The following is a 15,664-nucleotide window of genomic DNA, read 5'->3' as shown; positions in this document are numbered from 1 at the left end:
CATCTCTAGAAATAGGTATTTGATGCACCCAAGGAACCTGTGCCTGGAAGTGGTAACATCCACACGTGCCCATCCCTTAGTTTTCTGGTTTTACTGGGCCCAGATTTAGGGCTACTGGTATCTTCCTTAGAAAGAGGGGATTTAGGGCTCCCTCTTGAATTCAAGGCTTCAGAGAGGGCTGTAGAAACATATTCACATGTTCTTTTTTGTTGTTTTATAAAATAAGCAGAAGTAATATATCTCAAACCAAACAGTTAAGACTTCTGTCTCTTTCCATACTGACTTCCACTTGAGCCAGTTGGTGATAAAGTGAATGCCAGAGGGTATTTTGAGATCAGGGTACAGAGAAGTTGAGTAGGGCTCATTACACTAGTTTGATTAAGTGTGATGGAACTATCTACGTCACTCAGTCATATTGATGTATACTTACGTTTGTATTTATAGTTCTATTTTTTTCTCTTAAAGAGGGCGTGCCAAAATGTGTAATGTTTAGACTTTCCTAAACCTGGATCTACCCCTGTTCAGAAAAGAAAGATGCTCAAAACCCTTTCTATCACAATCTGCTTGTTTTCTAGGATTACTTCTTCCAGCTGAATTTGTTAACTAATTATTTAATAAAGCCAAATCTGTATTCCAAATTAAAAAAGATCATTCATTATTTATTTGTATACTCCACAAATAGTAACTGCACATCTTTTACATACCGAGTACCATTCCAGGCCTTGGGAATAAAGCAGTGCTAAGAAAAAGTGCCTGACCTCATGAAGCTTACACACCGTAAAGGAGACATATAATAAACACACCTAGAAATATACTTTTAGGTAGAGATTAGTGCTCTGAAGAAAAATAAATGTAGGAGAGGTGGGAGTCAAGAAGTGATGGAAGGTGAGGGAGATAAGATTTTACTGGAGTGGGCAGAAAGGTCTACTCAACCCAGTAATATTTCAGCAGACCTAAATGAGTAAGGGAGTCAGTCACTTGCCCACGTGAGAGAAAAGCACCCAGGTAGAAGAACAGCAAGTTCAGAGGTCCTAAGTCAGCAACAATTTGATCTAGTCAAGGAACAATGTAACTAGTACAGCTAGAGTAGAGTGAATAAAAGGAACAGTGGTAGAAAACACAGCCCAATAGGCAGATGGGGTCAGGATGGATGAGATTTTTATACTGTAATTAGTCACTGAATGATTTTGTGCAGGGCATTACATATGCAATCCAATTTTCATTTTTAATAGAGCACCTGGGCTGCTGTGGAGAGAAGAGGTAGTAGAAAAGGGAATAATAAAAGCAGGAGCAGGTAGAGGCAGTTACTACAGTCCAGGAAAGAGATGGTGAGATCTGGACTGTGTGGAGAGAAGTGGAAACATTCAAGATATATGTGACTACTGGAACCAATATGATTGTGATCACTTGTGAGAGATGGGAAACAAAAAATGATTCCTGGACTTGAATGAGCAGCTGGGTAAAAAGTGGTTGTTTTTGTTAATACAGGGAAAAGTGGAAGGGAAATGGGTTTGCAGAAGATATAAAATTCTGTTTAGCTGTGTAAAATCTGAGATTCCTATGTGATTTGTTAATTGGAGAAGGTAGTTTATTTGAATTTGAGGAGAGACTGGCAGAGATATAAATTTAGGAGTTCTCAGCATACAAGCAGTATTTAAATGATGGGAAAAACATTTTACCCTATGTATGAATAAAGAAGAAAACATGTCTTAGCACTGAGCCCTGGGCCGCTGTTCCATTTAGGACAGTGGTTCTCCAGTGGGGTGTGATTTCTCCTCCCAAGGAACATTTGGCTAGGTCTGGAGACATTTTTGATTGTCATAACTAGGGAGGGCAGGTGTGTACACTTCTGGTATCTAGTGGGTAGAGGTTAAGCATGCTGCTTAACATCCTACAATTCATAGGATGAATCCCAACAATAAAAAATTATTTGACTCAAAATATCATTAGTACAGAGGGTGGGAAATTCTGATTCTGGGGGTAGGAAGAGAAGACTGAAAAGGAATAGTCAGTAAGAAAGCTGAAGTAGCCAACAGAAGCTGAGAGAAGATAATGTGGCAGGTAGGAATGCTTTGTAAATTGAGCCCAGCGGTTGGGTTCATAAGTTTTGAGACATGCTCTTGGATTTAACAATGTGGGGGTGGCTGGTGACCATAAAGAACATGGTTTTGATGGAGTACTGAGAGTGAAAGCCCTAAAGGATTATGTTCAAGGGAGAAGAGAAGGCAGGAAGTAGAAATAGCAAAAAATGATAACTTCTTCAAATTTTGCTCTAAAGACACACACACACACACACACGCACACACATACAGCCAAAGCAGCAGCAAAGCAAAGTTAGGTCAAGGAACTGAGGTTTTTATTAGAAGATGGGAGATAATGAAACATGTCTGTATGTGACTGGTTGGCTCTAAGAGAGGACAACAGATTAATGATGAAGGAAAGAGAAAAGATAAATGCAGAAGTAAAGTCCTAGGTTAGGCAAGAAGGAGTTTAAGAATAAACAAAAGAAAAAAAAAGAATAAACAAAAGATGAAAACTTTTCTGTATTAGGTTCAACTTAACTATACAGTGACCTATAAGTGATTACCTTCTTTATAGTTAATCTTCTTTATAGTTAATATATTAACTATAATAGTTAATATAGTTGTTCAGTTATCCACCAGTACAAACTCTCCTTAGTATAGGTTTTAAACATTTGAGCAATTGCTGGATGATACCATCAGAAGCAATGTTTATTTTTCTCTTCTCCTCTAATGCATACTACATTTCATTTTCTATCAGTTGTCTGGAATATTACTAGTTCTTTAAAAATCTGTCTCATGAATAAATTAACATTCAGGGAAATTCCATAATGAACCAGATAATCAAAGTCATATTAATCATATAACCTTTCATTCAAAGAAATCTGTACTTACTTATAGGAATTGCATTGCGTATGTGTTCTTTGAATGACCTGACTGGTAATAACAGTGGTTAAATCATTTACACTAAATAAAAGATATTGTATTCTCTGGAGAATACAGATATAAAATGGTAGATTTCTAGTCTTAAAACAGAGCTCTTATCATTTGATGGTTAGGTTTCAACAGCTGATGACATGTATAGCATGAAAAAGAAATTAATTAGGGACAGGAAATAAGGGGAAACTCATTATAATTTTAAGAAAAAAAAAAACAAACCAGTATAAAAAGCTTTATCCTTCTCTTTCTCTCAAAATTACAACCTGAAATTTCATCTGCTCATTCTACCTTGTTTTGCTAATTAATCAGGCAAATGGTCCAGACCTACAAGGTTTGATGAAGGGGTGAATTACTTTTTCTTCCTTAACACTTTCTCTCTCATTAAATAATTAATGTGGTGGAATACTATACAATATATATTTTAGAAGGGTGCTAAGGCTCTGATAATTCCAACATCTCCACTGGAGAAGTCTAACTGGCATTAGAATACTCTAATAGCTTTTCCCCTTTTCTCCCAATCCTGTATTTTTGGAATTTCAATTATTTTAGCTTTGGGGTATAATTGGGTATAACTCCATAAAGAGCAAAAATCATTTATGGTAGACATTTTCCTTTGAGTTCCTGTAGACTTCAGTAGAACAAAAACAAAATAAACAAGCAAATTAAAAAAAAAAACCCTTATTTGGGCCAGATATCATTTTAAATGGTAGTTACCTAATCTGTAATTTTCATATCAGACTACTGAGATGAGTGGAGTAGATATTAGAATTTGAGTTCCTGAAGTAACAGGAACTATTTTCTTTAGTCTTTCTCCTGTGAAGCCTTTGGTTGAAACTACCAGAGAAGTAGAATGTCATGTAGGGTGGGGGTGGGAACTCAGCTACCTCTGAAACTCTTCTGATATCTTCCTCCCCCCATCACAGTTTTCCACTTTCACCATGCCTACAATTCCCTCCTTCCTGTTTCCTTCATTGTAGTGTTTTAGTGTTCTGATATGCTTTTACGCAAGCCAGCATGCCTTGCCTTTGCATCCTATAGAAGTCTGCTTTAACTGGAGGTGATCTCTTTGACTCTGAATTGTTCCTCCACCTTCTTTCCTACCTATGATCTTAAGTAGCATCTTCCCCATCTGTAAAAATTTTAAATAGCTTTTTCCCTGAGAAAGTTACCTTGCTGAGATCCCAGAAAGACAATATAAGGTATTTCCAAAAATACTCTAAACAACAACATTATCAGAGCAAGTGTGTCCCAAGATGAGATGACTTACTCTGCAGAGATCAACAGAGGAAGACATTAATTCTTCTTTAAAAAAAAAAATAAGCCAAAGTCATTAGGTACCTCTTAATCTACTTAAATAAACATTCTTCATTGGTGTTTACCTCCCAATTAATTAGTTTGAAAAAAGTGACTTCATAGGTAGTCAAATTCATAGAAACAGAAAGTAGAATGGTGATTTTCAGGGGCTGGGAAGAGGGGGAAATGGGTGGTTGTTTATAGAGTTTCAGCTTTTCAAGATGAAAAAGTTCTGAAGATCTGTTGCACAATAATATGAATATACTTAACACTATAGAACTGTCCTCTTAAAAATGTTAAGATAGTTTTAAAAAAAGGATCAGATTCTTCTACAAAGCAGGAGAGAATATCCAATGGGAAAAAGACTGTCTTTTCAACAAATGGTGTTGGGAAAACTTGGACAGCAACATGCAACATAAACTGGACCACTTTCTTATACCACACACAAACATAAATTCAGAATGGGTGAAAGACCTAAATATGAGACCTGAAACCACAAAAATCCTAGAAGAGAACATAGGCAGTAACTTCTTTGACATTAGTCTTAACAGCTTTTTTCTACATATGTCTCCTGACACAAGGGAAACAAAAGCAAAAATAAACTGTGGGGATTGCATCAAAATAAAAAGCTTCTGCACAGTGACAGAAACAATCAGCAAAACTAAAAGGCAACCTACAGAATGGGAGAAGATACTTGCAAATGACAGCCAATAAAAGGTTAGCATCCAAAATATATAAAGAACTTATAAAACTCAACATCTAAAACACAAATAAGCCAGTTAAAAATGGGCGGAAGACATGGACAGGTATTTCTCCAAAGAAGACATCCAAAGGGCCAAGAAGACACATGAAAAGATGCTCATCATCACTTACCATCAGGGAAATACAAACCAAAACTATAATGAGGTATCATCTCATAACTGTCAGAATGGCTAAAATCAATAACACAAGAAACAAAAGGTGTTGGTGAGCACGTGGAGAAAAAGAACCCTTGTGCACTGTTGGTGGGAATGCAAACTGGAGCAGCCACTGTGGAAAACAGTATGGAGGTTCTTCAAAAAGTTAAAAATAGAGCTACCCTATGATCCAGCAATTTACATTATTGGGTATTCACAAAGAATACAAAAAACTAATTCAAAGAAGTGCATGCACCCCTACGTTTAAAGCAGCATTATTTACAATAGCCAAATTATGGAAGCAGCCTAAGTGTCCACTGATTGACGAACGGATAAACAGGAGGTACATATATACAATGAACTACTATTGGTCATAAAAAAAGAATGAAATCTTCCCATTTGCAATAACATGGATGGAACTAGAGAGTATAATGTTAAGTGAAATAAGTTGGTCAGAGTAAGATAAATACCATACGATTTCACTCATGTGGAATTTAAGAAAACAAAACAAACCAGTGAAGGGGACGAAAAAGACAAAACAAGAAACTTAATTACAGAGAACAATCAGAACAACCAGAGATGGTTACCAGAGAGGAGATGGGTGGGGGGGGATGAGTGAAATTGGTGATGGGCATTAAGGACTGCACTTGTTATGATGAACACTGGGTTTCATATGGATTGTTGAATCACTATATCGTACACCTGAAACTAATAAAACACTGTATGGTAAACTAACTTGAAGTAAAAATGTTTTTAAAAGTATCAAATTATATGTGTGTGTACGTGTGTGTATATTATATACACAGATATATATATATATATTTATATATATACACATATGTGCACACGAGAATGTGTAAGCGGGGGAGGGGGAATTAAGGGGAAAGGGGAGAGGGACAGAATCTTAAGCAGGTTCCATGCCCAGCATGAAGCTGGATGCTAGACTCAATCTCAAGACCCTGAGACCCTGAGCTGAAATCAAGAGTTGGACATTTAACCAACTGAACCACTCAGATGCCCTTCAAATTATATATTTTTAGTGCGTTTACTATATATCAAATACAACTCAATCAAGCTGTTTTTCTTTTTAATTTATTTTTTAAAAAGATGTTATATATTTATTTGTCAGAGAAAGAGAGAGAGAAGGAGCACAAGTTGGGGTGGGGGGCAGGCAGAGGGCAGGCTCTCTGCTGAGCAAGGAGCCCAATGTGGGACTCAGTCTCAGGACCCTGGGATCATGACCTGAGCCAAAGGCTTAACTGACTGAGCCACTCAGGGGTTCCTCAATGAAGCTGTTTTTCAAAAAAATGTTTTCATGGAAGTCAGTTTTTCTATTATTTTTGGAGGACTTAAAATTTTTTAATTAATTTTTTTATATTCCTAAGTAATCCCTATACCCAATGTGGGGCTTAAATTTATGATCCTGAGATTGAGTCACATGCTCTACTGACTGGGCCAGCCAAGGGCCCCCAGAGGACTTAAAAATTTTTGAAGTTATATCAAGATCTGACTGACTCATTTCACTTAGCATTATGATTTCATTCATTTGTGCAATTTAAGAAACAAAACAAACAAGCAAAGGGGAAAAAAGAGACAGGGAGACAAACTAAGAAACAGACTCTTAATTATATAGAGAACAAACTGATGGGTTACCGTAAGGGAGAGGGGTGGGAGGACGGGTTAAATAGACGATGGGGATTAAGGAGTGCACTTGTGGTAATGAGCCCTGGGTGAAACATGGAAGTGCTAAATCACTATATTGTATACTAGAAACTAAAATAACACTGTATGTTAACTAACTGGAATCAAAATAAAAACTTAAAAAAAAAAATAAAACCAAAGTTTTGTCAAAAACAAAGTAACATCAAGATTTTTTTAAAATTTTTTTTATTATTCAAGATTTTTTTTTTAAACATTTTACTTATTTATTAGAGAGCACAAGTAGGCAGAGCAGCAGGCAGAGAGAGAGGGAGAAGCAGGCTCTCCACTGAGCAGGGAGCCTGATGCGGGGCTCGATCTCAGGACTCTGGGATCATGACCTGAGCCAAAGACAGCTGCTTAACCCACTGAGCCACCCAGGCGGCACAACATCAAGATTTCTAGATTTTATAGAAGGTTTACCTTCTGTCAAAATTATTTAAATTAAAAAAATGGTGATACTGTTGGATTACAGAAATAACTCAAAACTTTTATGTTAAGCTCATTTTTAGCTTTGAAAATAAAATGAGGAGATAACCCACATAATATATTCACCAAATTACTAATCTGTGACTTTTGCCCAAATATTTGTGATAAGATGACACTGCTGTATTTTAAGAGAAAATGGGAGAAGAACCTTAATTTCCCCTGAACTGTCCTACCCTCCCTGGACCCCAAACTATTTTAACTCTTCCCTGCTCCTCTCTCAGGATCACTTATTTGCATCAACTTCATCTTGACCTTGAGCCACTTCTCTCCCAGTACGTCTCCCTAATAATGTTTTCTACTTCAGGTTTACAACTGTTTGTTGGGCATACAAGAATAATTACTGGAAAATGAAAGCATTCAAACACATCCAGTGCTGAACAATGAGACATGGGCTAGATGTCTAAAAAGATTTTCAGACCAGGAAGATATAAGAGGGTGCAAAGGACAAAGCTCTGTGGACTCAACCCTGAAGAACTGACAAGCCAGTCGTAAGAGAGACTTTGGGAATTTCCTCTAGAGGAAATATAACAATGGTTTAGCACTGCATGTTCTCAGAGAGCCAGCAAGGACAGTTTAACCTACACATTTAAAGAGGAGAGATTCTGGGAGAAGTAGATCAGAAGGGATTAGGAAGGATGGGGTCTTCAAAATAATGACTGGATGGTAAAAATAACAACTAACACTGCCAAGACTTATTGAGTACTTCTATATGCTAGTCACTGTGCCTAATGCTCTACATATATCATTTCATCCTCAAAGGAAACCTATAAGGTAAGGATTATATTCCTATAATTTTGTGGGTGAGGAAACTGAGTCTTAGAGGGTTAACTAACTCATCTCGAATCACTCAAATAACTTCAGGAGTCAGGATGTGGCTCCAAGGCACCTGATTCTAATGTAGGCTTCTTTTCCACTGTACCTAGTATTGGTGGCCGGGACTAGTAGATTAATTTCTAGTGGTATATATTAATTTCTAGGGGTATGTATCCGAGTGGTAGAACTGGTAGGCTAAAAGGGAAAAGAAGTTAATGATTTACAACTTGAGTTTAAAAAAAAAAAAAAGGAAACTGATAATTAATACGTGGTAAAGAGAAAAAACTTTTGTACCAGAGGCCAATTTACCTTCATAAAGATTTTACCTTTGTGGGCACCTGGGTGGCTTGGTCAGTTAAGCATCTGACTCTTGATTTTGGTTCAGGTCATAATCTCAGGGTCTTGAGATCAAGCCCAGCAATGGGTTCTGCATTGGGCATGGTGCCTGCTTGATAGTGTCTCTCTCTCTCTCTCTCTCTAACCCTTGCCTGCAACCACCACCCCTGCCCCGCCCCCCGGCTATGTACTGAAGAGTAAGGAGCACTTTCTAAGCATACAAAAAAAAATTTTTTTTTCACAGAATTAAAAGCAAAAACTAAACACCAAGTCCTCATTTCTCATATGAAAAATATGGGTCATAATCTCTCTCCAACAGGATTATCGAGAGGATTAATGGAGATGAAGCATGTAAAGCACTTACCAAAATATCAAGCACTAAATAGACAGTAATTATTATTAAAACACAATCCTGAAGTGAACAGCATTCAGAGGTGTACCCCCTTGTGTGAATTTTTTTTTTTTTAAGATTTATTTGAGAGAAAGAGAGAAAGATTGTGTGTGGGGGGAGGGGCAGAGGGAGAGAATCTTTAAGGAGATTCCCCACTGAGCACAGAGCTTGATGTACGGCGGGATCTCATGACCCTGAGATCATGACATGAGCTGAAATCAAGAGTCAGATGTTTAACTGACTGAGCTACCCAGCTGTCCCTGAATTAATTTTTCAATATCAAAATTATTTAGTAACTTGAGTTTCATATTAAGAATACATTGTACTATCTTTGTTTTAACTTTTATTTGAAATCTTTTTATAACTGCATTTTAATTTAATATCTATAATTTTATAATTTGAATTGAATTTTACTTTTTTTAAATGAAAGTTACGAAAAATCAAACTTAATCAGGCTATTAACAAATATTCTTTAAAAAATGATATATTTTACCTGGCCATTTCCAAGCAGAGATGTATCTTTTCCTATTAGAAAATAGGATCCAAAAAAGAAAATAAAGGCATGACTGAAACCCAGGATGGTCCAATAAAGAAATGTTTTAATGCTTAGTTGACGGTTTTTACTAATGTCTCTGTATATTAAAAAAAAAAAAAGAAAGAAAAGGAGCATATTAGGATTCATATTTATTATTTACCTACTAAATGATTACTACAATTTGACAGTTAAAAAAAAGATGGATTTTTAATTTAACATTGCTTGAAAATATAAGCAGAAAGAATAAACCTGAATTTACAAATCACTGTTTATAATAATATATGTCTGTGTAACAGCTTACAGTTCACCTAATGTATTCAAATACCTTTTCTCATTTAAGAAAGGAACATAGCATAGATATAGTAATTCAGTTGAGTTGTGAAAAGTTGATCTATCTGTATTATATTGTATTGTTAACATTCAGTCACTTTGCTAAGACTCTCTTTTTTTTTTTAGTGGAGTCATTTTCATTTTGTTCAGCACTGAGGCTCCTAATCCATTTCATATCCATCAACAGCTATTATGGGAAGAACAGCCTATCCTAATGTTAGGTCAAGACCAGTCCTAGGTATGCTGGAAAATCAAGGTGAGTTACTGCCATTTCTGGATGACTGAATACCTTTGTAAGAGTGGACATCAGGTTAATGAGGGAACCAAAAGCTAGCTGATCCTGAGGAATAGTTCCACAACTCTGTGATCACTTACTTGGTTCTGAAGAAACAGGGATAACCCAGAAGATCTGGAATTGGAATTAATGTCTTCAACCCCACATTTTGCACTGATTATGACTCTTAATTTGTCAATGCTACAACATGAACTAATTTCTTAGAATTCTAGAGATAACCAATTACTGAGTAACTTCTTTTGTGCACATAAAATGAAATACTACTGGTTTTCAACAGTAAATGCAAATTACACAATTGCCCAACACATTCCTAGTATGAAAGTGTTCATTCCTAAAAACACTGGAAAAGTTATTCAAATTTTTCTTTGATGTTCAACAATTACAAACCATAAACTACTTTTCTTAGTAAAGTATTAATCAACAAGATACTACCTAATATATTTGCTTATTTTTAAGGTGCTTTCAAAAATTGATAACTATGTAATAATTATTTGCAATCAAAAGTGTTATGGACATATAACACTGGAAAATACTTACCGATAGAGGGTGGGCTTGCTCTGTAATACATGAGGATCTATATGCTGTTCCAATAGACTATATATCAGAATAGGTAGGGAAGTAAAACAAATATTGTATAAAGTCAGGTACACGCTGTCATATAGTGTCTAGAAAGAGAAATTGGTAGGAATTTTGAGACTCTAAACTATGTATTACTGTTATATATATGATCACAAAGAAGTATATTAAAAATAAGCATGAGAATTATATAGCTTTTTCAATTTACACAAAAATCAATTTTAATAATTCTAATTTGTTTCTTATATAGACAAACATATAATATTCAGATTTATATTCTTATGGGAATTGGAACATTCTGTTATGTCAAATATGATCCATATTTATAAGTGACTTGCACCTACATTTCAAGATTCTTCACAATTTGGTCAGTGTGCTTTAATTTTACACAATTCTCCTACATGCATCCCAGGCTTTTTATTATTACTTTGATATGCTACACAAATAGTTTTGTTTTTATGGCTCTGTCTTACTATCTAAGTCCTACATTTCCTTTAAGGCATGATCTAAAGCCCAAGCAGGTATTTGGAATTTGAAGTTACAGGTTGTAAACAGAAGTGAAACAGTGATTAAGGATAGAGACAACCCATGAAAAACCAAAGATAACTAAATCCTTATTTCTTTTTTAAAAACACTTTTATTTATTTGAGAGAGAGTGAGAGCATGAGCAGGGGGAAGGGCAGAGGGAGAGAAAGAAGCAGACTCCCTGATGAGCAGGGAGCCCAATCCAGGGCTCAATACCAGGACCCTGGGATCATGACCTGAGCAGAAGGTAGATGCTTAACAGACTGTATCACCCAGGTGCCCCAAGCTCTTATTATTTCAATTAATTAGAATAATAGTCTTGATCAATTAGGGATGTATAGTGTGGTATGTGAAAAGGATGCTCAGTTAGTCAAAAGCTGTAGGTCCTAGTATGGTATAGTTATTAGCTATGTGATCTTGGGCAAGTTACTTAATTTCTGTGGATTTCCATTTCATTTTCTATAAAATAAGAGTAGATCAGGAATGGCAAATATGTGACATGTGTACAACCACAGACCCACATGTGCTCATTATAGCTTACTACTAACAAATTACAGGGTTTTCTTTCTGAGCCTATAGCTTTAGAAACCTTTTCAATGTAGCGTTTTTGGTCTGGTGGTCTCTATCAATTATTTAGAATTAGCTTCTGAGATAAAGCCTATATATCATTCCTGGACTCAGCCACTAAGCTTTCTTCCCAAGCCAAAGAAATTCTGTCAAAAAATAAATGAGGTAATCTCCCTATTAGTTATCCTGACATCGCTTGATACAGAGTTTACAGCAGTATTACACATAAGTTGAAAAAAGTTACCCAAATTCTTTCATAAGCTGTTTAGAGTTAGTATCTATTTTATAGAAAGCATCCAGAATTAAAATATATTTTGGTATTAACATTCACTACAACTTGAAAATCAGAGTAAATATTATCAATGTTATACTGATCAAATACACTAATTAGGGAAGTTTTGTCTATTTGCAGGAATAGGAGAAACATAAAAAAATCCCTCCAACTATCAAAAACCGAATACACATACCTTATTCTAAAAAGGATAAATCAAAAGCTTCTCTTTACTTACTTGTTGAGAAAACAAACAGTAGAACTGATATAAAAATTGGGGTGTGATAAAGCACACATTCTGAAAAACAAGATTAAATGAAAATAATTAAAATATTTGGGTCTAAAAGAGAAATGATTTCTAAAAATAGATATTAAAAAGCCAGAAACACAATCCCAGTAGACATGTAAGTAGAGAATCTGCTCATAAGAACTTGTCCCATCATTTAAAAATGTCTAAAAGAATTCTAAGCAGTGCCACAAATGTCAGAATGAAAATACCTTTGACTTTTATTGCTAAGCAATGCCATAATTTTGAATTTACAATCTTCTAGCTATTATTCAATACTTTTCATATACAATAAGTATAGTTTATTAAACTTTGGGCAGTAATAGCTTTAAAATTAAAAAAAATGTTTAAAACAATAAATGGAACTAGGGAAGTGTCTTTCCATTTCAATATACTTACATCACAGCAAAAGCTAATAAGGTAGAGAAAAATTGCCACCATCATTTATTAGCAATATGCAATCTACCTGTGTTTTTTCATTGGCTTGTAGCTACTATTTATAGAATATATGCAACACAGGATACTCTGGTGTACTAAATGCCTTGGTACCCAGGAGCTCCTAACATGGGTTTCACTGAAGTTCACCTTCTCCAAAGGGGTTAAGAGATAAAACAGTATTTCAACATAATTAGTTTTCTTGTAATCCAATGTTTTTACTTTATGCATTTAAAGCCCCTTTAATAAGTAGTTTATATATCATGCTAGAGTACCAAAAGGTTACTCATGGCACAAAAAAAAGGAAGAACCTCTGCTTTAAATCACTGTATTGGACTTAACTTAAAACTCATTACGAGTTCAGGACAAAATGACATGGAAGAAATAAAATTAATTACATTCTAATTCACACAGGATGAAACATATCAATTTTAAGTGTGAATTTTGATGCTGACAAATGTAAATACCCATGTAACCACCCCCACAATCAAATCAGAGAACTCTGTCATCCAAAGTTCTCTTATATCCCTTTCCAGTTGGTGCTATCGCCTGAACCCTTGGCCTCAGGCAACCACTTATTTGCTTTCTGTCAGTAAACATTAGATTTGTAACAAAAATCTTGATATGAAAACAATTTTTAAAAGAATAATTTGAATTGTAATTGCATATAAATTGAAGCCTATATTACTATATCAGTAAATGATTGTAAAATATCTCCATGAAACTCACCTTATAAAAAAAATACTGTACAAGGGTAGCTATTCTAATATAATAAAAATGACCATGAACAAAAAGCAATTTGGAGAGGAATTTAAATCTAGCTATTGCATAGTCACTATTTCTTGCAGCTTGTCTTCCTTCTTTACCCATGATTCCTGTAATAAAGAAGACAAAATGGCAAGTTCATTGATAACTGTTAAGTGTGATTTTCATGATTTATCTGCAATATCTTAATTACCGATAGCAGCTGAATCTGAACTTAGGATCACTATATCCTAATATATAGCAGAGAGTAGATTCCCAAAAGGTTGTTCAACTTAAATAGGCAATTAATACAAAGCACGTAACATCAAGTTTCAAAGACTCAGCATATAATAAAATACAACTAATATAAAAATAATATTGAAAGTTCAGAATCTAATAAGAACATCAAGTTTTACATTAATAGACACAAAGTACTAGTTAATAGATTTCTAATGGAGAAAATGCTATATAATGAACTGAGGGTTTCAGAAGGGAAGGGTAACAGGGTGATGGGTATTAAGGAGGGCATGTATTGTGATGTGCACTGGATGTTGTACCTAACTGATGAATCACTGAACACTACATCAAAAACTAATGTACTAACAGTGGCTAACTGAACATAATAAAAAAAATAGCTTTAATCCAATGAACATATAAAAAATATCCAAATTGAATGATTCCAACCTAGCAAAAATAAGCATGTTTAATGGTTTTAAAACTTTCACACACAAGTCAAACAAAATGTGCTCTTTATTTATTGAATAAATAACTTAATTATTTAAAAAGGAACTGCTGATTTTATTTATTATTGGATTCAACAGGCATGAACTATTTCAATAAATATAACTGGAACAAACATTATATGGAGCAAACAAAAAGACTTAATAAAAATTGTATGTAAGGTATGCTAAAAATTCTTGCATAATTAATAGTGAGAAAAGCTATCACACTCATAACTTTGTATCCTTCCACAACTGTACCTAAATAAAAAGTTACACATGAAGTAGCAACTCATCATATTAAATGTCCGTTTAATGTGACTATATTGCCCCCTACTTGTTATTTTATCTAACTGAGGCTGGACAAAATGTGCTTTTTTTTTAAAGTTTTTTTTTTTTTCTTAATTTATTTATTTGTTAGAGAGAGAGCGAGCGAGCACAGGCAGACAGAGTGGTAGGCAGAGGCAGAGGGAGAAGCAGGCTCCCCGCCGAGCAAGGAGCCCGATGTGGGACTCGATCCCAGGACGCTGAGATCATGACTTGAGCTGAAGGCAGCTGCTTAACCAACTGAGCCACCCAGGTGTCCCCAAAATGTGCTTTTTAAAAGTGTACAGTATCACCTGAAGTCAGTACATAATTTTATCTGGTAAATATGACTATATTTTTAAGATTACAGTAATTCTTTAGGTTTCAAAAGAGTTATCATAAGCCAACTTTATTTTTTCAATTTTTTTTTTCAATCTGGAAATAGCTTTGAAAAATGATTTTTCAAAATTATAATTTATTTTCATCATAAAAGGATTAAAATTTTCCAAAATGTATAGGTAAAGATAATTACATTTATAACACCTAGAGAAGACTACTAGTTTTTGTTTATATCCTTTCAGAATTTTTCCTTCTGCATTTTTTTGCAACCTCATAGGCAATTTTAACTTGCATTTTTTGATTAGTGACTGAATACTTTTTTCATGCATTTAGTCTTCATTTTAGATATCTCCTTTTGTGACAACCAATGACTCACATCCTTCTGCATATTTTACCAAAGTGTTTTCCTCATACTCCTTAATTTGTTAAGACCTTACACACCAGAAATATTAAGACTTCGTTATCTGTTTTGCAAATATTCTTTATTAGTTTCATGTTTAAAATTTGCATTTGGGGTATTTACTTCTGCCACACATACTGATGTCTTTCTTCACAGTGCCTTGCTTTCTTTGATATTTCTACTCAAAAGAGCCTTCAATACCTCAAATTACAAGATTACTCATTAAATCTTTTCTTCTATTACCTTTTTTGGTCTTTAAAATTTTTTTTTAAGATTTATTTATTTATTTGAGAGAGTGAGAGAGCACATGAGCAGAGGGACAAAGAGAGAGAAAGAGAATCCCAAGTAGATTCCCTGCTAAACATGAGTGCAGGGCTTGGGGCTCAATCTCACAGAGCCTGAGATCATGACCTGAAATGACACCAAGAGTCAGATGCTCAACTGACTGAGCCACCCAGGT

The 15,664-nt window shown here is 34.9% G+C and overlaps 1 protein-coding gene across 1 annotated transcript in view; it reads right to left on the bottom strand.

The window, feature by feature from the left end:
* Positions 1-15,664, bottom strand: part of ATP11B (ATPase phospholipid transporting 11B (putative)) — a 113,805-nt gene that overhangs the window by 20,730 nt on the left and 77,411 nt on the right. The window contains exons 22-25 of the mRNA XM_080809564.1: positions 13,426-13,571; positions 12,214-12,273; positions 10,574-10,701; positions 9,370-9,508 (exon numbers count right to left, since the gene is read on the bottom strand). Of these exons, the coding sequence (XP_080665690.1) occupies positions 9,370-9,508; positions 10,574-10,701; positions 12,214-12,273; positions 13,426-13,571 (473 nt within the window). The remainder of the gene's footprint in view (positions 1-9,369; positions 9,509-10,573; positions 10,702-12,213; positions 12,274-13,425; positions 13,572-15,664) is intronic.

The sequence above is a fragment of the Martes martes genome (genome assembly GCF_963455335.1).
Source record: "Martes martes genome assembly, chromosome: 1".
Classification (NCBI taxonomy): Eukaryota; Metazoa; Chordata; class Mammalia; order Carnivora; family Mustelidae; genus Martes; species Martes martes.
Note: the sequence above shows the minus strand (reverse complement) of the source record. Positions and strands in the feature narration are given on the sequence as shown.